Below are 24,374 nucleotides of genomic sequence, written 5' to 3' on the forward strand. Positions count from 1 at the left end.
AGCAGGGCACCCATCTCCCAGCTGTCTTGAGTGTTGCCCCATAATGGCTCCCAGCCCTCAGGCAGGACCAACACTGTGGCACAGTGCACGCTCCAGAGCCCCCCTCCCTACCCGTGGGGGCCTGGGTGCATGAACTGGAGGGAGGCAGCTCTCCCTGTGCCTTCCCCCTCCCCTTCCACAGCATCACCCGGGAGTCGTGACTGCCGGAGCCGGGGCAGCCGGGCCCTTGGTTGGTCCCTGCATCAAGGACAAGTGAGCCCAGAAACCCAGACACCTCCCCGACTCGGCCTGGCAGATCCACCCTGGCAGCACATGATTCGGTGTCAACAGCTGGAAGCATCAGGGGGACGACCCCAAGGGGCTGTGGAGCCACCTGTGGCTCTTCTTAGCCCCACACCCTTGGCCAAGCTGCCTCCAACGCCTGGAAGAGCCCTCTGCTTCCTCTGACAGCAGCCTCCCCCGGAGGCCTCCCGGCCCACACCCCACCCTGAATACACTCCCTCAGACCCAGAACCCCCAACTTCCTCCCTCAGGACTCCTGGCCCACAGGGCTGTGCCCCCCATGAGATGGGTGCCCTCTGAGGCTGCAGGCTCGGGGGGACTTTTTACTGACACCCCAGAGCCTGGTACGTAGGAGGTGCTCAGGGGTGGCCAATCTCAGCAGGGGACTTCAAAAGAATGTCATTTCTTTCAGGGGTCCAACCCCGGCACCAGGGCCACGAAGCCCCAATACAGGTGCACCCTCCTTGCTGATCGGCCCCTAAAGCCTCTCCCCAACTCCCACCCACCCCAGGCCTGGTCCCAAACCCCAGGAAGTCAGCTCTAGGAAGGTTGGGAGAGATACAGGTGGCCAGCAAAGGAGGGAAGTGAGGAACCATTCTGCATCACACAGAGCCTGAAAAAGTAACTTTCATTCCCACCTGAACTGTAAGCTGGTGCACACACATGCACACGCACACGCACACGCACAAGCATGCACACACACATTCAGTCCTGGTCTTTCTTCCCGCGCGCACACACACATACACACACAGTCACACACTCAGCCCTGGTCCTTCTTCCCTCGCTGTTTGGTCCTGGAGCAAAGCCCCTTTTTAGGGATCCTCACAGTTGGAGAGGGGGTTCCAAAGCACCTGGGGATGTGTCACAATGCCGACTCCCTCCCCAGCAAAGAAGCAGAGGCTCCGAGCGAGCGTGGGTCGAGGAAGCTGTACTGTCAAGGAAAAAAGGAAAAGAAGAAAACCTGTCCAGGTGATTCTGATGGCCCACTGCTGAGCAAACCTGCCCGACTGGCACCACGGCCAGAGCAAGATGGCCTGGGCGGGGCACACGGAGGAGACCCAGCGATCGAGCGAAGGCTAGGGGAGCCCCAAAACCAGAGAAATCAGGCTTTCTGCAGCACCCCCTGGCACCACCGTTCAGCTGTTACATCACCAGTAACTGCAGCCGAGGCCCTGACCATCCCCGCCATTCACAGCCCCCGCAGTGGGCCTTCCCTGTGCTTCCTGTGCTTCCGGCCCTCTGGGCAGCAGCCTCTTGCCTCAGACACTCAGAGAGTGCCCTGAGGGCCGGAAGGCTCCGCGCTTCCCTCCCTGGAGCCCCTGCCCCCCAGGGGCCGGCACAGGTCTCAGGGACCCTCCTCCCCACTAGTCCCTTCGGCCACCACGGGGCGGGGCAGCTCCCAGCAGGAGAGGAATTCGCTCCCCTCTTGGGGGCAGCCCCCCATGGAGCAGCCCAGGGCAGCCTGCCCTGCCTCGGGGAGGATTTCCTGTCAGGGCCCAAAGGACCTGACGGGAAAGGGCCTTGCCTTGGCCAAGTCTGGGCTCTCTCTCCACCCATGGGCCAAGGGTTCCAAGACAAAGGCAGCTGGCTGGACCCCTGTGACCCCAAGTCACTGCCCGGCATCCTCCCCGTGGCCTCCCCTCCAGGGTCTTTTCCTGGCTGCATATTGTCGCGAACCCCTTCCCCGCACCTCCTGCTGCTCTGTGACTCCAGCCCTGAGCTACTGGCAGCGGGCAGGAAGGGTCAGCCCTCCCTTAAGCAATCTTGAGGCCTGTTTATCCTTTGGGAAAAAAAAAAAACCCAAACCACAGCACTGTCACGGCTAAACAATGAGGAACAGAAAGCCCCTTGCAGAGCAGGACAAAAGGTCACTCCCTCCGCTGCCCTGCTCACCAGAGCAGAGGCCAGGCAGAGGCAAAGCCCCGGGAGCCGGGCCTCCGTTCAGCAAAGGAGCCACACAGGCCAGGGGTCGGCTGAGGTCCCCAGAACACAGCGGGCAGCCACTGGGAAACGCGGGGCCATGGAAGCTTCCATTTCTTTTATCTGGCCTCGGGGAGGCTCAGATCCACACACCACCCACCCACAGGGGAGCTCTGACTGACATTTAAAAATGAGGAAATGCACTGGGTAGTACTGGATTCGCTCAGCATGCTTAGCAGAACCAACCTTTCAAAACACAGCGTCCCTCTGTACAAACTTGGAAATCACTGATAAGCATTAACCACCCATTTGAAAGGTGGGAAATCTGTGACCCAGTGTTTGTGTGTGTGTGTTGGGGAAAGGGGGGGATTGGAGAAGACAGATCATGGATGGATAGATGGATGGATGGGTGGGTGGATGGATGGGTGGATGGATGGTGCATGGATGGATGGATAGATAGGTGTGGATATTAGATGATGGATGGATGAATGATGGTGATCGATGGATGGATGGCTGGAGAAATAGACAGACAGACAGACAGATAAGAGAGGGAGAGATGATAATAGATGAAAGGAAGGCAGAGGGAGAAAGGGAAGGAAGGACCAATTTAACACCCAATTTATGAGGCACGTCTGATTGTGCCCATTTCACAGATGAGGCAATGGAGATGAAAAAAAGCAAACCCACCTCCCTGGGTCTCCCAAAGGCTCTGGGCCATGCCCGGGCCTGGCTGGGGGCAGGCTGACGCAGGGCTGTGCACAAGGGGCCTTCAGAGCTGCTTCACATCAGGGTCCACAGCTCCATGTCCTCTCCTCAACTCCGCCTCCCTCCTCTTGGGGCAGAAGGAACGCGCCTTAGGAGCAGGTAACGTGTACAAGCATCTGCTCCACCCCAGGAGCAACTGTACGTGCTAGAGCCATCGTCAGACAGACTTGTCAGCAGCATGTCACCGCTTGGGGAGGTGAAGTGACACAGCCAAGGCTACACCAGGAGAGCCACACGCCTACTGCCCCATCCTGCCTCCCTCCTTCTGGGGGCCCAAGCTCCCCTTCCCTTGACATAGACCCTGAGCATCTCCCAAACTCAGCCCCCACCCCCCCATGTGGCCTCCATCACTACCCAGTTCTCATCTTTGGCCCTTCGGAGGGAAGGAAAAAAATGAGCTATTCATTAAGCACCTGCTATTTGCCAGGCCAGGCTGCAGCCACTTTATAGAACCCTACTCCACCCTCAAAAGCAGGTGGGCATGTGCCCACTTCACAGCTTAGGGAGATCAAGGCACTTGTCTGAGGTCCTCTGGAAGGGAGGAGGTGCAGCTGGGATGTGACTCTTGCCCTGGTCCCATTGAAGAAATCTTTGGTCCCCTCCTCAAGACAGCTGAAGGGGTCAGCTCCTAGGATCCACCCTCCGCCCTAAGTCACTGCCACACCACCAGCCCCCGTCCATCCACCCCCAGGCTGAGGGGGGACTGGGGCACTGGCTCAGGTGGGCACACATGATCTCTCAGTCTCTCTCTTACACACACACACAAACACACACACACTCACCAGTGCAGGGGACCCCTCTCAGCCTCATGCCAACATCCTCTGACCTCAGCTCCAACAGGTTTCCCAGGTGACCAGCCAGGAATCTCAGAAGAGCCCACCTCCCGCAGCAGACAGGGACACCGAGCACCTGAGAGCCGGCTCTTCCCAGAGCTGCCTGTGTCACCGAGCTCCCGAGAGGACCCACCCTCAGGCTGGCAGCAGGCAGGAGAGGGTCAGCAAAGGCTTACAGGTAGGAGTCTGTGAGCAGGGAGGGTCGGCCCAGATGATTGGCAGCTATGCCAAGTGCCTGAGGTATGCGTGGGAGCCAATGACAAGGAGAATGAGGCCCAGAAGTGGGGGCAGGATTGAGGCGCAGCAGCTCGGGGCTGGCAGGAACCTTAGAGATCATCTCAGACCACCTCCCATACCATGAGGGAGAAAGATGGGGGCAGAGGTGGAAACATTCATTCATTCATTCAACAAACATACTGAGCATCTGCGGTTTGAGATGCTGGGCCTTCAGCATCAAATGCCTGCAAGTCCCTGGCCTGAGAGGCTGAGCTCTCATAGGGGAGACACAGCCACACACGGTGGAAAATGGGAGGTGGCAGCAGAAGCTAAGAAAAAGGGAAAAGCAAGATGGGGTGGGAGGATGCGCTCCACGTGTTCTGTGCACCATCAGGCCAGGGCAGCCAGGCCAGAGGGGCGGGAAGCGGGGTGCTAGGAGACTGAAACGGCAGCACCTTCTCCTAACAGCCTGCTCCAAGCCAGGCAGTGCGCAGAGCTGTTCACACACTACTGTCTCTCTGACTCCCCACCCCAGCACTGTGAGGTCGGTACTGTTCTCATTCCCAAGTCACGGATGAGAAAACTGAGCCTCAGAAAGGTCCCCTCATCTCCAGCCGTGTGTTTCTTCCCTGCCCCAGAAAGACTGGACTTCAGCCCCCCTCAGGCCCACCCAAAGGTCCTCCCTCCCTTACTCAGGCACCCCCTCTACTGTGGGCGGTAACTGGCTTCTCTGTGCCTCAGTTTCCTCGTCTGTAGAATGGCGGTGTGGGCCTGGTTGAGGCTCTAAGCCCCTTCCAGCTCTGGCTTCTTAAGGATGAATGTCAAAAAGCTCAGCCCCCTCCCAAGACCTCAGGAGAACCCACATGAGAGGTGGAAAAACTGAATGACCTGGGAGGTGGGGGCTGGGGTGTGAGACAAGGCTGAAGGTGGGTGTGGAGTGGAGCTTCCCTGTCCCAGCTCTGCCCCTCAAACCCTCTCCCCAGGTGAGGACAGCCTGAGCTGGTGGCTTCTGGGAGGAGACGGCCCAGAGATGTCCAGCCTCCCAGGCACCCGGACATCCGGCATCACCGGAGGAGCCCTAGACTTAGTTCAGAGGATCTGGGTGCACGTGCTGGTCTGAGGTGACTTGGGGACATTGCTTACTCTGAGTCTCAACACTGTCCCCTGTAAAATGGTGGCATAACACCTTGCCCAGTCTCCTCCTCGGGTTATCGTAGGTACAAAGGCAGTGGAGAGTTTTAAACTTGGGTCCCTCATCTTCTCCCAGAATCCCTGGGGACCCGGAGGAGGGAGCTCTAAGGGTCTGCAAAGGCCCTGACACTAGCGTGGGCTTCTGTCATATGCAACATTAGAACCGGGCTCTTTCTGCCTTGGTTTTAGCTGAGAACAGGTGCGGTGAGGACAGGAGCCTGGGAGCAGGTTGTGCAGTTCGGGGGAGGCAGCAGATGGCCATGGAGGCCTTGCAAAGGAGGGGCTTCCCCTCCCACCTAGAGGGCAAGTCTGGGGAGGCTGACCTGTAACCCCTGGAGTCATGGGTCACTCTCGGGCTGGCCCCAGGCTCTTTCCTCAAGAAGCCTAAGGTCAAGAGACCATGGCAGGCCAGCTGGAGGGACAGCGGAGTGGGACCTCGCTGGGGCAGGAGGAGGGGAGATGCCTGCAGGTCAGATGTGGGCTGTCTGGGGTAGTGGCCTTGGGGTTGTCTTCAAGGGACTTTGCTCAAGAGGCACACCTAGAAGGGACCCCAAAATGAAGAGTCCAGGCAAGGGGCCAAAATCCAGGAGCTGGGGGTCCACCAAGAGGCCAGAGGACATGGTGTCCAGGACAACGGACAGGGATGTGGCTGTAAGTACCGGAAAGAAGGTAAGCCTCAGAGGCCTGCGGGGGCAAAGCTCGAGCCAGACCAGGCTTACCTGGTGAGCCAAGCAAGAGTCTTCCGTCTTCCCCATCCTTCCCCACCCTCACCCTGGAGGACCAGAGATCACAGCCGGCAGTGGGGGCTGGGGGAGGGAGACAAGTTCAAGGTGGGTACTTCACTGTGTGCACCCCCCATCCCCCAGTGAGCAGCAAGGCCAGGGCACCAGACAGGTCCCCCGGATTCTGCAGCCTGAGTCAGCGTGCTCTCTCGGGGAGTTGGGCAACCCTACACCAGCTGACTTTCTGTCTCCCTGCTCCCCAACTGAGACCCTGCACACTCTCCAAGCTGGGGGCCCTGGGTCCCTTCCCCTATTTATAAATAGACTGTGAGAGGGGAAGGCAAAGAAGGACTGGCCTGGGGAAGGAGGAAGAAGTGGCTGCCACCAAGACGGTATCATCTGAAAGCACTAAAACTTCGGAGCTCTCCGCCCTTCCTGCCAGTGTTGACTCAGCACTTTGGGGGTCTCCGATGCTTTTCCATTTTTTGGAGACAACCCCCCTTAGATGCCAGTACCCTTGCACAGGGGTCCTCCCAGGCTCCCCGAGGAGCACAGCTGGGCAAGGAGAGCAGGAAGAGGACGTGGTCAGAAGGAGGCCACAGGGGGACACTTCAAGCTTGGGGAGGAGCACATGCCTCTCAACTCTACCCTTTTCACAGAGCCAGAAAGAGATACTGCTCAGACCCAGCAGAAGCACCTGCTGTGTGCAGACAGGTCTGGGCACACTCACGGGCATGCTCTCATTTTATCTCTGCACCAACACAATGGGGTCAGCATCACCCCATCTCTAAAAAGAGATGCAGAAACGGAGGCTTCCGGAGATTCGATACCGTATCGAGCCCACATAGTGGCAGACAGGAACTCATCCCAGCTACATTTGCCTCGGTGGCCTAGGCAGTCTTCGACCCTGCGATCGTCTCTTAAGCCCTCATTTCACAGAGGAAGGGCCCAGAGAGGGAGAGTGACTCCCTGGAGAACACACAGCGAGCACGATGTGGGTGGATTCAGTGACTCTCCCGGGCAAAAGGGTCTCCAAGATCCCAGGGGCAGATGCTGTAGCTGCGGACAGGAACAGAGGGACCCCCGGAACAGGCAGAAACCGGATTCGAGCAATAGAGAAACCACATCATTTCCATGGCAGGCCCCTGGGGCTCTGGTGCACAGTGGGAGGCAGCAGAGCCATGTGGGCCTGGATCTTTGGGGGTTCTTGGGAGCCCTGTGGACTGTGGGGTGCAGCCGACATGGCGATGACACCGGGGCCAGGTGGTGGAGGCTCGTCTGTCGTCACGGAGAGGGGCAGCAACTGCGTCAGGAGGACCGACCACATCATAGGCGGCGGCCCCGGGTGACACATCCCACTCCTGGCCCACTGCCTGTGATGTTGCTTTAGAAGTGAGCTGGGGGCAGACAGGAAGCCTGAGCTGGTATCCGGTTCTGGAGGCCCGGCTTTGTGCTGAGCACTGGGGTACAAAGATACCAGGGTGTGGTCCCTGCCCCCAAGGAACCCTCAGTCTTGTTGCAGAAAACACCCCAACCCTTTCCACTCCCCCAACACCCCCACCAAGGCCTGTCCACATCACCTCCTCAAATCTCTCATGCCCCACCTCTCACCCTTGGCATCTCTCACCACCTACAGCCTCCTCACTCTTGGTCCCCAGGGTTTCCAGACAGACCCGAAGCCGCCTTTCTACACCATAATCTGGCCCTCAGGCCCGAGCTCAATGACCCAGGCCTTGACAGCATCTACACCCCATCTTCATTTCACCGCATGTGGTCTGCACCCTCTGGTTCCCTCACCCTCCTCCACACCTCCTCCGCTGTTCCCTCTGCCCAAATATCCTTGCAGAGCTAACTCAGGCTTCTTTCAAAAGTTCCCTCCAGTAGCATATCAAGAAAACCTTCTCTGAACGCCCCAGAGGGTCCAGTGACAACCTGAGTATATCCCTCTACTGCCCAGACCACTTTTGGGTTAATTATTTGCTCCCCTGTATCTCCCTGTCTCCCCCTTCTAGTGTGAGCTCTGAGCCAGACACTGGGTTTCAGTCCCAGCTCTGCCATTGCCCAGCCTCAGTTTTGCCATCTATAGAACAGGGACAAAAGCAGTGCCCACCTCCGGGGGCCATTATGATTCACTGGGCCGAGGCGTGTGGTGTGCTCAGCGCCGTGCTTGGCAGCAGTGAGAGCCAAGTGTTACCCGTTGGGTTTTTATTACTCATGACTCTACCCGGCCCAGTGCACTGCCCACGGCGGGTGCCTAATAGATGCTGAATTGTTTCACAGAAGCAAAAGTTTTCATTTCCATTTAGCTGAAATGAGCTGGGGCCAGCCTGAGAACTGGGCAGGAAATGGGCTTATAAAGAGGGTGGCGTCCCCAGACTGGCGGCTTTCAGGTAATAGTCCCTCATAGCCACTGCAACCACCCTGACGCCCGGGTGATGGTTCGCGCACAGAGCTTGGAGCCGGCTGCCTGGCGTGGAATCTTGGCTCTGCCTCTAGTGAGCTGAGAGCCTGAGCCCCAAGCTTAACCCCTCTGCGTCAACTGCTTTTCCTATAAAATGGGGATGATCACGGTACCCCATCCCCAGGTGGCTGTGAGGACTCGGTGCATGTAATGCAACAGACCCTTGTCTGGTACCCATGAAGCATCCCCTGGACATCCGTCCTAGCTCTCGGTTCGCTGCACTCCCCCAGCCCCCAAAGGAAAGTGACAGAGAGGGACACTTTTATCCCCACCTTACCAGTGAAAGCTCACAGAGAAGGTCCCAAGGTCCTGGCAGCAGAGTCTGGCGGGGCCCCCAGGAATCCTGCCTCTCTGCCCTTGCGAGCTCATCGCATTTCACGCCTGAGATGCGCAGGCCAGCCCTGCCCAGCCTCACACCTGCCCCCGCAGCAGCCAGGGTGACTGAGGCCAGGCTCACCCTTTGGCTGACCACAAGAGCTCCAGGAACACACAGGGCTGACACTGACCACAAGCAAGCAGCAGGGGCAGGGCTGAGGCCAGAGGGACCTCATGTTGCAAGATGGGGTGGAGAGAGACAGCTCCTCTTTCTCCCGAGTGCCTCTGTCCCCACCCTGGGTCTTTGGTCACATCCAAAGCCCACTGCTTCTCCCTGAAGCCTTTGATCCTTCCTTCCTATTCTGCTGCTACTCCCTCAGCCCAGAGCTCTTGCCTAAACTGTTGCAACTGTCTCTTCACCTCAGTTGTCCTTCCCACGGAGGATGGAATTATCTTCCTAATACACTCTCTGCTCTGGTCACTCCCTCGCTCAAAAACTATCAGTGGCTCCCCATTGCCTCAATTCCTGATAGGAAATGAATATGGTAGCCAAAAGCACAGAAACTGGAATAAAGATGCCAGGCTTTGCATTCAGACTCTTACCTTATTGGTGGGCAGAATCAAAGGAGTTTTGGGTTGTTTTTTGGTTTGGGGAGGGGTGTTCGTTTGTTTGTCTCCATCTTCTGAATCTGTGAGCTATTTTATTAGAGAGCATTGCAGAGGCACCAGGCTCACCTGTAGGTTTTTCTTCCATTCCAGTCCTAGGCAGCCTTCCTTGGGCCTTTTTCTTTGTTTTTCTTTGTTTGTTTGTTTCTTTCTAAATTAGTTTATTTTTATCGAAGTATAATTGATTTACAATGTTGGGTTACTTTCAGGTGTACAGCAAAGTGATTCAGTTACACATGTACACATAAATATTCTTTTTTGGATTCTTTTCCATTACAGGTTATTACAAGATACTGAATATGGTTTACTGTGCTATACAGTAGGTCCCTGCTTTGTTTTTTTAAAATAAATGAGGCTGAAAAAATCTCAATCTTCTCATCAGTAAAATGGAACTGATAGCAGCGTATACCTCGTGGGACTGTAAGGATTAAATGAGATAACATGTGTAAAGTGTTTAGCAAACGCTCCCAAAATTACAGTTGCTACAAATTTTTTATTCAATTTAAAATTTTTTTTCTACTTCTAGAAATTGGTCCTAAACAGTTTTAGCCTCAAGTGCCATCACTGCCCCTAAGCAGCCTTTTGCTCCAGCTCAGACGGTCCAGCCACTGTCTCCTGCTCTTCCTCCTCCTGGCATCCACTCTGCCCAATCCTGCCCACTGTCAGGGCTCAGCTTTTAGAAAGACCCCTGTGTGGTCACCGTAGGAAGAGGAATGTGGGGGACAGAGTCAGGAAGGTGACAAGAAGAGATGAGGGGGGAGCTAAGGGGCCATGCCAGGAAGAGAGTGAAGCCATGGGGTGTCAGGGGAGGGCTAGGAGGGCGAGGGGTCAGGCTGTGAGGTAGGGGAGGGGGCTCGAGAGAGCTGGGAGGACAGGACAAGAAGGAGCCGGATTCGGGACTTGTGATTCCAAAGCAGCAGGTGACAGGCTAGACGGTGACAGGCTAGCCAGGGACAAGCTGAACCTGGAGCCCCTGCACACGGCTTCAGAAGTGGGGCTGTGGGTCCACAGGAGGGAGGACAAGGAGGGGTCCCCAGGATGCTGGCAGGAGTCCTGCTAACTAAGGCCAAGTTCTGGGAGCCCTTCCCCAAGAGTCACGGGCAAGTCCAGACCTGGGTCTTCTGAGCCGGAGCCCAGCAGAGGCCAGAGCTGCAAACCACCCCCACCCCCGAAGTCACCAACCTTCTCCACCTCCTCCCCCAGTCTTACATTTGAGGGGAAGAGCCTCTAAAGTGGGGGTGGGCCAGGCCTCTGCCGACCTCCACTTCCGGCTGGGGCAGCAGAGGGTCAGAGGGAAGAGAACTGGCCAAGCCTTCTGGGCCAGAGGCCGAGCCAGGACTGGGCAAGGGACCCGGACTCCCAGCCCCACGCTTCGGTCACTTTCACAGCCTCTGGCATCTCTCCCGAATGGCAATCGAGAAGGCTTTCCAGGGACGGCCCGGAAGATGCCCAGACACAGCCTCCCTGCCCCAAATCCCTTCCCGCGCCACTCTCCCCTTCAGGCCCACTCAGTTCCCTGAATCTGTGGCCACAGCAGCACAGCCACCTCAGGGCCAGGCTCAGACCCACACAGACAGGTGGGCCCTTGTCTGGATGGCCAAAACAAACAAACAAAAGCCCCTGGGGATTTCTGCCTTGTCTCTAGTCTGAGCCGCGGATCAACCCAGGGCCCAGGCTCCAAAGCTGGGGACAAAGCACAGGTCTGCTGGCTCTCCATGCCCCTCAAAGTCACTCCACACTGCCCCCCCCAACACGCCCACTTCATGTCTGCTACCCAGGGTGGGAGGGCAGCTGGCCCACCTGGGGCCTGGGAAGTCAGAGCTTCCTGAGCTTGGAGCAAGAATCCACGGGCTTGTGACCCTCAACCTCCACGGACGACAGCTGAGATGCAGCCTGTCCTCCCCTCCTCCTCTGCAAAAGGGGACAACGGAGGCTCAGAGAGGCAGGTGCTGTGTCACGGTCAACAGGACACCAGGCAGAGGCAGACCAGAGCTGGAGTCTCGGGCCTCCTGGACAGCTGCCCCCACCCCCAACTCCCCCCAGCCCGCTCACACTCAGGGAGACGGAAATCTACTCTTTCAAACCTCCGTCAGTGAACAGACACTTCCTCTTCCTGGGTGCGCACCCAAGTGCCCCAAACCACAGTGATGTCACCAACCACCTGTGACCTCACAACGCAACCTGGTGGAAAATGACCGTGGGCCTCAGAGGGGTGGGCCCCGGAGTCCCAGCCCCACAGTCAACATCTCAGCAGAGACATGCAAAGGCCCAAATCCCTGGGCCTCAGAACCAGGTGGAGGGGTGTTGTCTGCCCATCATGGATGCCAAAGACTTCTTCACGGAGCCTCCCCACCCAACTCAAGGCTTCCCCGAACCTGTGGGATCCCAGGCAGCAGGCCCTGCAATGATGCCCACAGCACAGACTTTCCTGTGGTTTGGTGCCCCCAAAGAATCCGGCTTCTGAGTTTTAAGAGGCACTAACTAGGTCATAGGGAGCAAGGAGGTGGGAAATTTGTGAATCCTGTTCTATCTGAGGGTTCTGTATCTTGTCTTGGATGCAAGCTGACAGGCAGCCAGGAATTCTTGATGCTACTGGGGCCTGAGTCAAGGAAATCATTCCAGCCAAAGCAAGTGGGATTGAGGTTAGCAAGAAGAGGAACTGGGAAGTAAAGATATTGAGGAGTGGTAGACTCTCCTTCCCAGGAAAACTCCTAGACCCCCCTCGCCCCCAAGTCTGTGGCTTTTGTCAAGTACACACAAAGCTGATACTTCCCCAATGTTCCAAGAGAGTGCTGTTAGGTATTACAGATAGGGGTACTTAGGCCCAGCGAGGTTAAGTAACCTAAGCACGGTCACACAGGAAGCCAGTGACCACAGTGCACAGATAGGAACTCTGGTCTCCTGACATCCAGGCCAGTGTGCTTTCCTCTCAGGGCCCTGCTGTCTTATAAGTTATTTGGAGGCTGGGGCATGGGCATTCTGACCTCAGAAGAGCCTTCACAGGGCCTCCTCTTCTTAGGGTTACAAGCAAACAGAACCTCTGAGATCACAGAAGTCAGAGATGGAAGAAATTTTAGAGCCAGCCTGGAATCAGCCCACACCCATCTTGCAGGTGGGAAAGTCAAGATCTTCTGCACCCCCTTCACGGAGCAGGTCACAAGACTCCTCTATACCACATGTACCCCATGCTCGCCTGCAGACGATACACAGCACCTGTCACTTACTGAATGGAGTTGGGGGGGGGAGGACTTCCTGACCCTGCAACCTCGGCCACATGGCAGGCTCCTAAGGCCGGGCAGCTGGGCAGGAAGTGTGAGGCCCCAGGGAGGGGACCTTGGAGCAGGAAGCATAGCCAGAAGAAGGCGGGCAGGAGGGAAGCTGTTCCCAGGGATGCTGGGCAGGTGCTCTAGGCAATTGGAGGGCTGCCACCCCCACCTCCAGGTCCCGAGGCTCAGAGACAGGGAATCAGGCTCCATGGTGATTCCCGGGCCCCGCAAAGCCCCGGATACTCAAATAGCCGCCAACAGGCTGCTCAGCCTACAGAGCACTGTCAATCCTGACAACCAGCCAGTGTAGTGGGGATTGTTCCCATTTCACAGGCTCCCCGAGACAGAAAGACCTGCCAAGGTCACATGGCCTATCAACAGCAAAGTAAGGACTTGAACCAAGGTCTGTCTGGCTCTGAGGTCTGGGCCCTTCTTCTAAGTCATCAACACCGCTTCCTGCGGGCCTGGCGGAATGTCCGGAACTAGGAGCCACGCCACTGCGATTTCATTCTTGTCCTCTGGTAGCACCCCTCCTTCCACCCTAACCCCCAACTTCCCTCTCTACCAGCTTCCGGGCAAATCACATGCTTACTGGGGTCCTGAGTCACTGTCAGTGGGTGGCCCTGTCACGAGCCGGGACGGGGACGTGGGTGGGTGAGCACTTTGGGGAGAGCACCGTTAGCCTCAGCAGACCCAATACAGCAGAGGAAGAACCCAGAGAAATATCCTGGAGACAGCCCTGCCACACTGGCTTTTCAAACTCTCCCTCTTATCCACAAGACAGAGTCATTATAAAGGTCAGACAGATATTTTTGGACAATTAATTCAATATTTTTTAGCACCTACCACATGCCATGCACTGTTCTAAGCCAACGGTTCTCGACTAGAGCAATTTCCTACCCTCCTCCCCCGGCTCCACGGGATATTTAGCAATATTTGCAGATACTTTTCATTGTCACCGCTGAAGGGCAAGTGCTACTGGCACCTGGTGGGTAGAGGCCAGGGACCCTGCTGAACATCCTCTGACTCCCAGGACAGCCCCCACGACAACCATGTGGGCCCAATGTCAAGAGTACTAAGCACAAGAAAACCTATTCTAGACTATGAGTCTGTGGCCGTGAACAAGTCCCTGCCCTCACCAGGCTTACATCCCAGTAAGAAGACACAATACAAGTGAAAGAAATAAAACAGGTCATGAGAGTTACAGGAGAAATACGGGAAAACAAAGCAGGCCAGGGGAGGGAGAGCACCTGGAGGGGAGCTTTGTAGGCAGGAGGGTCAGAAAAGGCTGCCCTGAGAAGAATTCATTTGAGCAGAAGGAGGTGAGGGAATGAGACCAGAGGACAGTGGCAGGAGGAGCATTCAAAGTGAAGGGGAGAGCAAATGCAAAGGCCCTGAGGCAGTTGTGCGTGTGGCATGTTTGAGGAACAGAAAAGCAGCCAGCATGGCATAAAACTGGGAACTAAGCTGACACGTACAGTTGAATGTAACACACACACACACACACACACACACACACACACACACACACACACGGCTGGCATCAAAACTCTCCCCACCCCTAGCCTTCTCGGCTATTCCTCCAGGAAGCATTGGATGATCAGGGCCGTAAAATGTCTCCCTGCCTGGGAAAGGACAGTACACCAGGAGCCACTGGGCCAGGCCCCAGGACAACAGCGACGGCCACATCCTCAGTCAGCAAGCAGGCTCCCCACTGAGCTCTCAGCCAGGGGGGCCAAGGGATAGCCCAGGACTGCAGGTACCCTGGATCACCCATCCCCACTAAAGGACAATGTCCCCAGGTTAAGCTGGGAGCCCCCAACGTCTCCCCTCACTTGAGCTGGCCCCAGGCCCCTGGGTAATGAGGAGGCAGACAGCGGCCCCTCAGCCTCAGGACTTCCAGGAGTAGGTAGGCCAGACCCAGCGGGTAAGCATTCCCTCAGACCCTCTCCAGCAAGAACAGAAAGCCAGATTGCCGGGGCCCTGCCACCCTCAGCACACGAGACCAGATGCTCCCCTATCCTGTCAGCTCTACCAGCATACATTTGTCGAATGAATGGACGACTAGGTGAATGAATAATGTACTCCATATACTAGCCAGCAAGTACAGCTGTTAAAGGAGGCAAAAGTCCTGACGGCACAGTGAGTCTGCCACACCCGCAGCCAGCTCAGGTCTGCCTGGGGCTCCTTCTGCAACTCTATTACATTCAACATAACTGAGCATCCACTGTGGGCGAGGGACCAGGGACCTGGCAGGCGGCCAGAGGGGGATACAGGCTCGGGGAAGGTACAGTGAAAAGAGCTTTGGAATCAAGCAGACCTGCATTCAAATCTCCCCACCTCCTACAATCATGGGAAACGTCATAACCTCTCTGGGCCTCAGTTTCCACATCTCTAACTGGGAACAACCACCTTTTAGGAGTTGCTCTAAGGGAGGTTCTACAGTAAAGTCCTAGCACAGTGCCTGGCACTTGGCAGGTATTCAGAAAACAGGAGCTATTGTGGTGCTAATGATAAGGAAGAAGATCCCACAGTCCCTGCCCTCAAGGAACTTTCCATCTATTGAGGTGGATAAAACACAACTAGATTAAAAAGCAGAATGGAGTCCGTCTTCGAGAGGGATGAAGGGCTGAGTTCTAAGAGCAGGTGCTCAAATGCAACTGGGCGAGCAGGGAAAGGCTTTCCTGAGGAGATGGCGGGGTGAGATGTGCAAAAGGCCCTGAAGGATGGGGGAAGGGGTGCACCACGCAGGGGATTAGCACAGGGTGAGCAGATACACAATGGCTGTGTTTCACAGGGTACGGGACACGCAGGCAGAGAGGTGGCAGCAAGTACCCGCACACCTCACTCGCTCTGGCCTGGGACACCTGGGGGAGATTCTGTCTTGGCCACTGGGAGCCTTTTGCTTCCCAGGCAGAGAGAGAGGCACTCTGATTTGAGGAGGGCCACTCCAGCAATGCCACCAAGGAGGATCTGTGGGAGAGGGGTCAGGGGCCAGGAGGTCAGCTAAGAGGCTGTGGAGACAACCCCAGGGAGGACGTAACCTCTGCCGACACGGGAGCTGGTAAGGAAGGTGAGAGACTCAGGGAAAGCCCTCAAACAGCGCCCGGACTAGGAGCTGGTCTTGTCCCGAAGAGAAGCCCCATACCTCCCCTGCCCCAGGGGCTCACATGCCCCCAGGTTCACCAAGGCACAGTGGTGCCCCTAGTCCTCGCATGACCCTGCAGTCAGGCTGGGGACCACAGTCGTCGGCAACCACATTCGGGTCTCAGAGCTAGGACTCTCCTGACCTCCTCTGTTTCCAGGACAACCTCTAGGGCAGCTCCCCGAGGACCCACCCTGGTACCCACTGTGGGTGAGTCAATTCTGCTCTGACAGCCTCCATTCTCTGCCCTCGAGAACTGGACTCTAAAGGTGTCTTTAGCTTTGGCCAGTGAGTCACCTCACATGAGTCAATGCCACCTCCCACCTTCCTCTCCGGTCAAGATGTCCAGACGGGTCAGTTCACAAGCATCCATCTGTCAGGGTAAGATCATGAGGAAAGGATGAAGGCACACTTCCTCCTCAGCCAAGGAGGGAAAGGAAGAGATTTCCCCTTGGAAGGAAGAGCATCTCTCATGCCCTTCCATGAAACACAAAGAGTTCACTGAGCCTCAGTTTTCCTTCTCTGTAAAATAGGGTGACTGTCTTCTGAGACCACAGAGACGGCCACAAGAGGCAAAGGAAGAGCAATCTTTGTAGACTCTCTCTTGCTATTGTGGTGGGTGCAGTGAGTACTGAATAACAGCTCTGGGGTCTCTGCTCTCTCCACCTTCCTGGAGCCCCTCAGAGATCATATGAGCTCTGATAACCACCCCAGAAGGCCTCCCTCTCCTCCCCTGTCCCCAGAGCTGAAGCACAGACTCTCAGGGAGGTCAGCCCAGGGGAGCCTGAGGACACTGTCTCCTCCCCATGACTCCAGAGTCCATAGACAGCAGGCTCTGAAGTGGTCACCGGACACATCAGGTGGGTCCTGGGGAAGGAGTCTGGGCAAACCGCACGGAAGACAGCCTACAGTCTGACTGTGCCCTTATTAGGCACTTACTGCACACCTGGCCGTTCTTTCAGCTATGCAGCCCCAGTATTTCTAAGAAAGAGGAGGAAGTCTTCTAAAGAAAAGTGCCCAGCATCAGCAGCGGGGAAAGAGCCCCCATACAGATCACCCCGTATTGTCACCCTCAAGCCACCTCCGAGAGGGCAGGCTTGGTGGCGGCAGTCAGTCGCAGGGATAAGAGAATTGGGGTCCGGGGTTTGGCTGGGATCTGCCCAGGGCCCGCCGGCCGGCTACCGACTCCCTGGCCTGCGCTGGCAGAGGGACCGGGGTGCGCCCCCCGGCCGCGGTCGCCAGAGTTCCTGGCCCCCGGCGCACGTGCGCCAAATCCAGGGTCCCCAGGGGGTCTCCAGCGGCGCGCGCGCCTGATTGGTGTCGGGGGCGCGGCGCCTCGGTGGCCTCGAGCCCCGTGCGCCTGTCACGGCTCCCCGGGAGCGCGCGGCCCCGGCACCCCGGACGGGGGGCGCGCTCCAGCCAGGGTGACTGGGTGGGCGGACACGCCCCGCGGGGTTGCGCGAGTCACCCACCTGGGCGGGCACGGCGCGCCCGCTGGCCCAGAGCTGCAGTCCGAGGGCCAGTGCGGCCCAGAGGGCGGCGAGCGCCATGGGTGCGGGCGGGTCCGGCCGGCCCTCGCCCTCGCGCCTCCGCTCCGGCTCCGCTACCTCGGGCGCCGCCGACTGAAAGCGAAAGCCAACCCGCGGCGGGAGAAAGGCCAGGGGGCGGGGCGGGGCGGGGACACAACCCTCCCTCCCCGCCCGCCGCCCCGCCCCGCCCCCCACCCCGCGTGGCCGAGCCAGGCCCCTGCTCTGCGCATCCAGCGCTGGGGCCGCACCTCCAGCGCCAACCCCTCCCAGCCCTCCGCGACGCTTCAACCTCCTTCTGATGTCTCCTCCCCTTCAAGTCACCCTTCCCAATGGAGGGGGCAAGAGACCTGCACTGGGACGGGCTCCCACCCGTTTGTGGCTGCCCCATCGGCCGCCCTGCGTCCACCTACCTCTCCGACCTCCCTCAGGCTCCCCACTTCGCGAGGAGAGGGCACGAATTTGGGAAAATCTCCCACAGAGCTGACACCGGGTCACAGACAGTCTAGATTATTCACTCATTTAGACTTTACAGCCAGACTACCTGGGTCTGAATCTCTGCATTAACCACACAAAGATATTCTGAAGATTGAAAGATGTACTATACACATAATACAGTATGTTTTATGTGTGTATGTATACTTACAAAGTAAGTATATAACTTAAGCTCTGTCTACATATTAGCTGTCATTACTATTATTTATTTGTTCATTTATTCCTAGACATTCTTCATGTCCTTCTCAAAGTGAGCCAGACCCTGCCCTGAATTCCTTCTTGAGTTTCCTGTCCAGGTGGCTGGCAAATAAACAGAGGTTAGGACAGAAAGCCACCTAGAAAGTTGTGGGGGCCCAGAGTGGGGGTGACCCAGACCAAGGGCCATGAGGGCTTGTTTCCCTGGAGTTTACTTCGTGACTGAGCGCACACTCTAGCTGCCATCTGCACCCCCTTCACTTTGAGTGCCAACCCTAATATCAGGGCCAGCCCTGCGTGTCCAGAACATGTTCCTCCAGCCCTGGGGGGTCCTTGCCCCCAGCACACAGGGCATTTCAGAGGGGTGTCATGGGTGGGCTGGCAGGTGGCTATCCTGTTCCCTCACTGCAGGCTGCCCCAAGAGGTCCAGGGACACCTGCTCTGGGTCACCAACCTGTGATGGAGACAGCAAGGGTGATGCTTCTAGGCGCTGAGTGAGAAACTGGGAAGTGGTCCTTGGAGGATGGAAAATCCCACCTCCTGATCAGGAGACTGGGAAATCACCTGGTTCCCACACGTTCCTGAGACACGGGCTGTGCCGAGGGCGAGGCTGGCGCAGTGCATAACTTTGACTCTGCAGAGAGGGTCAGCCTCTAAAACTAGCATGAAAATTTCTTCTGTCCCTTACAAGTCTTGTCTGGGAGCAGTTTTGAGGGCTCTCTGATCCATAAGAGAGAGCCACAGGCCAGGATGGGGTGTCATCCAATGGAAACAGGAGCAAACAGTTCTCCATGGATGTCCCCTACACACCTCAGACCCAGAGGGTCGCAGTGACTCGTTCCCTCCAACAGCTCCCGATCCCAGTGAATGGCACGGCCACCACCCAGGCATGGAGATCTTCCTGGGGTCTCACCTTCCATCCCAACTCCACCAACTGGACTCCAAGATGTGGGTGACAGCCAAGCCAACAGAAAAGCAAACCCTCTGTCTACTGACTCTATACAAGGTATTTCATACAGAAGAAAGGGTTGTAAAGATGTTAGAGAAATTAAAAGAACAATTAGGGGAAAGGGAGACAACTCTGAGATTAGCAACTTCAAAAAGCCGCCACCACCTCTGAGGCTGGAGGTGATGTTACCAAAGCCAGGACCGGGGCATGTGTGGGTATCTGGAACCGAGGAGGAGACAGAGCCACTGTTAGAGACACCGCGTTGAAGCAGAGAGGAGGGAAATATCCTGGCTTCTCCCTTCCAACCTCCAATCTCTCGCCAGTGTCTCCCATTGGCCAAACCTAAGACAGGAGCCATTTAGCAAAGGAACCTGGGAACTGTAGTTTGTAGGGGTCCACCCACTGCAGTGGGAGAGGGGGACGATGGCTGGGCCTGGAGCTGAGAGCACAGGCAGATAACAGACAAGGGTCTAAGGAGAAAAATCTCATTCCCCATTAAGCTTGCTTTGGGGACCCGTCCTTTCCCAGGCTCTGCGCGAAATCCTGGGCAGGTCCTGCAGATTTTCCAGGCACACTCAGGCAAGAAACAACCCTCTGGTTTCTCAGATAAGAGTCCAGTCTTGCCCTGGGAACACAATAGAACTCCAATCTCTCATCTAGGGTGGAGCCTCTCCCCTTCAAGTGGACCCAGGCTGGAACCTGCTTTGGAAGGGGAGGACCTGGTGACTCCTCTCTTGACTCTGCCGGGTATGGTTGGGGAGAGGGTTTTGGGAGAAAGGGGCACAGTGTTCCACAGCAGCTACAATTGTCACCCCCCACCACCACCGTGGGGCCTCTGGGAGGCAGCTTCTGGCTCATTCTCTCTCAGGGCACTTTGGCAGGTGTCTGGGAAACTTTCTTGCTGATTCCTAAGACCGTGGCTTCCCAGCGCCAAGGATGCCTGAGCCTCCTGCTGGCCACAGCTTACCATATCTGCTTTGTCTCCTCCAAAAGTGGTGGTCTTCCAGGCTTCTCCTGTCAAGGGATTCCCACCCACACCCCCATAGGAAGAAGCACTGTGTGTCAGAGGAGGCCCAAGGCTGGCATCCTCCGTGGAGTCCACGGTTGCCCTTTGCCCTTTCAGAGCTGGACTCTGCAACCCACCTGCTTGGCCCGAGGAACGGGGAAGCACCTCACCTCTCGCCCGAGAGGCAGCAGAGGGCGCTCAGCACCATGGCGACTCCTTTCCCCAAATCCTTTGTCCTGTCTTCTCCAGCCCGACATCTTATTTAGGCCAGGGGTGGGCCATGCCAAATTCTGGCTGAGCTATTTGACGTTCAGTCTCTTAGCATGATCTGTGTAGGTGGCCCCAGACTCTCTCTTCAAGATGGCTTTGATCTTAGAACTCACCGTATTCTACTTGCTCTTGGGGAATCAGCGATCGCGTATCCCAGTCTGGATCGCCTGGCCTCTCTCCACCTGCCCCACAGCCCAGCCCTGGCTTTAGCCTTGGCCATTTCTCATTTGTGATGCTCCGATGGCCTCCAAACTGGTCTCCTGGCCTGCAGGCTCTGTCCCTCTAATCTGTTCTCCATGGTGTGGCCAGGGCCAGTTCTCAAAAGCATAAGGCAGTCATATTATTCCCCCTTGGCCAGTAGTTCTCAACCAAGGCATGACTTTGCCCCTTCCTCCAAAGGACATTTGGTGATGCCTGGAGAGATTCTGGGTTGTCACAGTTGCAGGGGGCAAATGCTACTGGCATCTTGTGGCTAAAGAACAGAGATGCTGCTAAATATCCTACTATGCACAGCACAGTGCCCACCAGAGAGTTATCCAGCCCAAAATGTTGATGGTGCTGAAGCTGAGAATCCACGTCCCCACCCATGGCTCCCTGCAGCCTGCAGAATAGAGCTCAGCCTCCTCAGCGAGATGCTAGAGGCCTTCCTGTCCCGGCCCAGCCTGCCTGCCAGGCGGATCTCCTGCACAATGATCCCCACCTCCACACTCTCACCGCCCTGGACCCCCTGAAGAATCTTGAGGTCCCTCCTCCATGCCTGTGTCCACACAGGTCCCCCTACCCGGGACGTCTTTCCCTCCTGTTTGCTCAAGAATCACCTACTTGTCCTTCAAGTCAAAGCCCAGCTCTCTCTCCTGGGTAAAACTTGCTCTTAACCACACCCCACCAACCGAAGCAGGGGTGGGGATGTCCACAGACCTTCAGCATAATACTCACCTCCGCATGGTTGGTCGCTTACACGTTCCTCTCCTCTCTTAGTAATTGTGATACTAGCGGTTATTGGAAAGACCTCTAGATGAGATGACTTACAGGTGTTGTCTTGCAACACAGAGGTCAAGCTTATATGGCCAGTAAGGGGTACTTACTCTATCCCTTTGTCTCCTCCAAGAGTGGTGGTCCTCCAGGCTTCTCCTGCCGGGGGCTTCCCACTGCCCTCTCCATAGGAAGGAAGCACTGCGGGTCAGAGATGACCCAAGGCTGGCTTCCTCCCTGGAGTCCACAGTTGCCCTTTGCCCTGCACCTGTAGCAGCCCGGCTCACACCCACATGCCCTGTCTTGCTCCAGCTCTGCCACATCAGGCCCATCTCCCCACTGGCTCCAGCTCACATCACGACCTTTATGTAGCACCTACTGTGTGCCAGCCCTGGGGTTCTGGGTGCCTACTAGCTCACCAGCAGATGAGACTGTCCCTTCAGTCTTGTGGTCCCTAAACTCCTGCGATATCAAGCAAAGGGATACAAACACATAGCCAAGGAGCTCAGCTCAGCTGACTGCCTCTCACTGCTGGACTGTGTGGTCCTCAAGAGCAGAGGAACTCTGTCATGGTCCCCTCTGTTTCCCTTGTGACCAGGTGATACCCAGAGTGGGGGCTCAGTAAAGTTGTAGTGACTGCACACAGGATGAGTGTCTGCAGGAGGCAAGAAAGGGGTGAAGAAGTGAGTGAAGTGAATGAATGAGTGAGTGAATGTCAGGGTCAAGGCCCGGGCAAACAGTCCAGCCCAGTTTCCCAGGTCTTCCAGGCCGTGCATCTCTTAGGCCCCTAGCTCCACAGCACAGAGAAAATCCACCTGCTCCTCGGTCATGAGTACCAGGCAGGCAGGCAGGACCATGGCCCTCTGGTCCCCAACTCAGGGGCTGCATGAACGGTATCTCAACCCTCAGCCTGGGGGCCTCTGGAGCCTTTCCTCACTCACTTCCCAGAGCAGTGCATGGTCCTCAGAGAGCCCCCGCCACTTCGCGCACACCACCCCCGAAAGCGGGTGCCCGTGCTTTGCAGGCTGGTGCAGAGGAAAGCTCAGCCACAGCAGGCATCGTACACAAGAACAGCCAGGCTGCTTATCAGTATTTACTGAACACCTTCTATGTGCTGGGTGTTGTAGCAGACCATTTGGAGGAATGGCTCTCCAACTTCAGCCAGCACTGGAATCATCTGGAAGGCTTGTTAAACATGCAGATTCCTGGGCCTCCCTCCCATGTCTGTTGAGGGCCTGACAATCTAGCTTTTTAATGAGCCCCCAGGTGGCTGATGGACGTCCTTTGGGAAACGCTGTGCAGACGGTCGAGCTGCTACAGGTGCAGTGGATGAGGGTGGTTTGGGAGGCATAGCCGTGGTTGTGCTGGGAAGGGCGGTTTACGTGCTGGGGGAGGGTTCAGAACCGGCCAGAAAACCTCGTGAACTGGCCAGTGGGATCCTGTCTTGCAGGCGCTGTAGGGGCAGTAGGACCCCCTCCCCAACCCCACCGCTCCTGGCCCACAGTCAGGGCCAGCAGCCTGCCGCCACCTTACCACCTGCTTATCTCAGCGCCCAGAGTGCGCTGGGCCAGCCCCTTGATGACTCATGTCCGAAAGTCACGAACAGGAAGTAGCACTCGGTGTGAGCCTCAGCCCTGCAACTGCCTCCTTCATCTGACCCTCCCACCTGCCCTCTCCCTCCCCAGGGTCACATCTTGGGCTGAGCTGACCATACCAAGCTGGTGGCTGGGGGCGCTGGATCAAGCAATACTCCCCAGCTCCCGTCGCCAGTCCCCATTTCCTTCCAAAGAAGAGATGGGCAGCTCTCCCTCCCCCTAATCCCAAAAGAAGACCCCAGGCAATTTGGGGAAGGGAGCCTAGAGATTCTCCGGGTCTCCCTGGGTCCCCCTACTTCCTGCCCCACCAAACCCTTCGCGTTCTGGGTTGCCTCTTTCCAGGAACCAATCCCCAAACCTTCTGAAGACCCTCGGTTTCTAGGCCCAGCAAGTGGGGCCAGCTCAGACTCAGAGGAATTCCCAGCCCAGCCCCCTCCCCGCATGAGGGCCAGTGCCCTCATCTGTAACAGGCGGTGGGTGGATTCGATTAAGGGAGGCAGGGTGTAGCCTAAATGCCAACTCCGCTTGGTGACGGCTGCCTAGGGCTTAGTGTTGAAAAGGGTTCTGAGTCTGCATGAGGGCTCTACCAGGAAGGGTGCTTGACCAAATAGCCAGGCGTGCCCTGGGTGGGAAGGGGGCAGGCACAGCGGATCACCTGGCCTCTGTGATCTCTGGGGTAGGTCCAAGTACCCCTTCTGTCCTGACCTTCAAGGATTCTGACTTCCATGTGATGTGGGGGAATGGGGATGGAGCTGGACTGGGCTTCATTCTAAACTCCTGCCTTTAAGCGTACAGAAGGGATGTGCCTGTCCTGCAGGAATGGTGGTCCTTCATACCAGGCAGGACCTTTCATGGTGGGTAGTCCTTCCTTTCATCCTCCTGGCAAATCATGCTGCTGCATTTTACAGCCATCTGTCTTTTCACCTTACATTGTCTTTATTTCGACTTTAAAATTAAAATAGAATTCGAAGCATAATATAAGAAACACCCATATTCCCACTTCCCAGCATTGACCAGTATTAGCCTGGGCTTCCCTCCTTCCTCTCTCCTCGCCTGTCCTCTGTCTTCCCAGCGGGTCGTGAACATGCCAAGCACCAGGATCAGCCTGACTCCAGACACCCACATGACTCACCCCTCACTCCAGTCCAGTCTGCTCAGGCGTCACCTCCCCAGAGAGGCTTCTCTGACCCTCCTAACTAAGGTTACTTTTCTTCATAGCAGTATCATTTCTCTATTTGTTTGTCTTTCTCTCCCATTGTGGCAGGAACCTTGTTCTCCGCTCAGTCCCCATCATCTAAAAAACCCCATGGGCATCGATTCGATTTTTTTTTAATGGTAAGTTCTCAGTAAATATTTGTTAAATTTTTCATTTTAGAATTAAATTCCAAAGAAAGAATTCTCTTTCTTCCCAAAGGCAACTATTACTCTTGAGTTTACCCGAGTTTCTCTCAAATCCATTTCCTACCTTTACATATAAGAGAACAGAAGGGGGTATTATTATCCACGTGCTTCTGTGTTTATATAAATATACCAGGCAGGCTCTTCTGCCCCTGGGTTTCCACCCTGCCCCCCACCCCTCATCCC

The 24,374-nt window shown here is 56.5% G+C and overlaps 1 protein-coding gene across 2 annotated transcripts in view; it reads right to left on the reverse strand.

The window, feature by feature from the left end:
• TNFRSF1B (TNF receptor superfamily member 1B) overlaps positions 1 to 17,418 on the reverse strand; it is a 35,307-nt gene extending 17,889 nt beyond the window's left edge. Inside the window, exon 1 of one of the 2 annotated variants that reach the window (XM_074377409.1) lies at positions 17,255 to 17,418. In XM_074377409.1, coding sequence (XP_074233510.1) covers positions 17,255 to 17,332 — 78 coding nt within the window. In that variant the 5' untranslated portion in view covers positions 17,333 to 17,418. The remainder of the gene's footprint in view (positions 1 to 17,254) is intronic. The other variant, XM_074377408.1, reaches the window with a different exon arrangement.
• Positions 17,419 to 24,374: the final 6,956 nt, after the last annotated feature.

Source organism: Camelus bactrianus, chromosome 13, assembly GCF_048773025.1.
Source record: "Camelus bactrianus isolate YW-2024 breed Bactrian camel chromosome 13, ASM4877302v1, whole genome shotgun sequence".
NCBI classification, from domain to species: Eukaryota; Metazoa; Chordata; class Mammalia; order Artiodactyla; family Camelidae; genus Camelus; species Camelus bactrianus.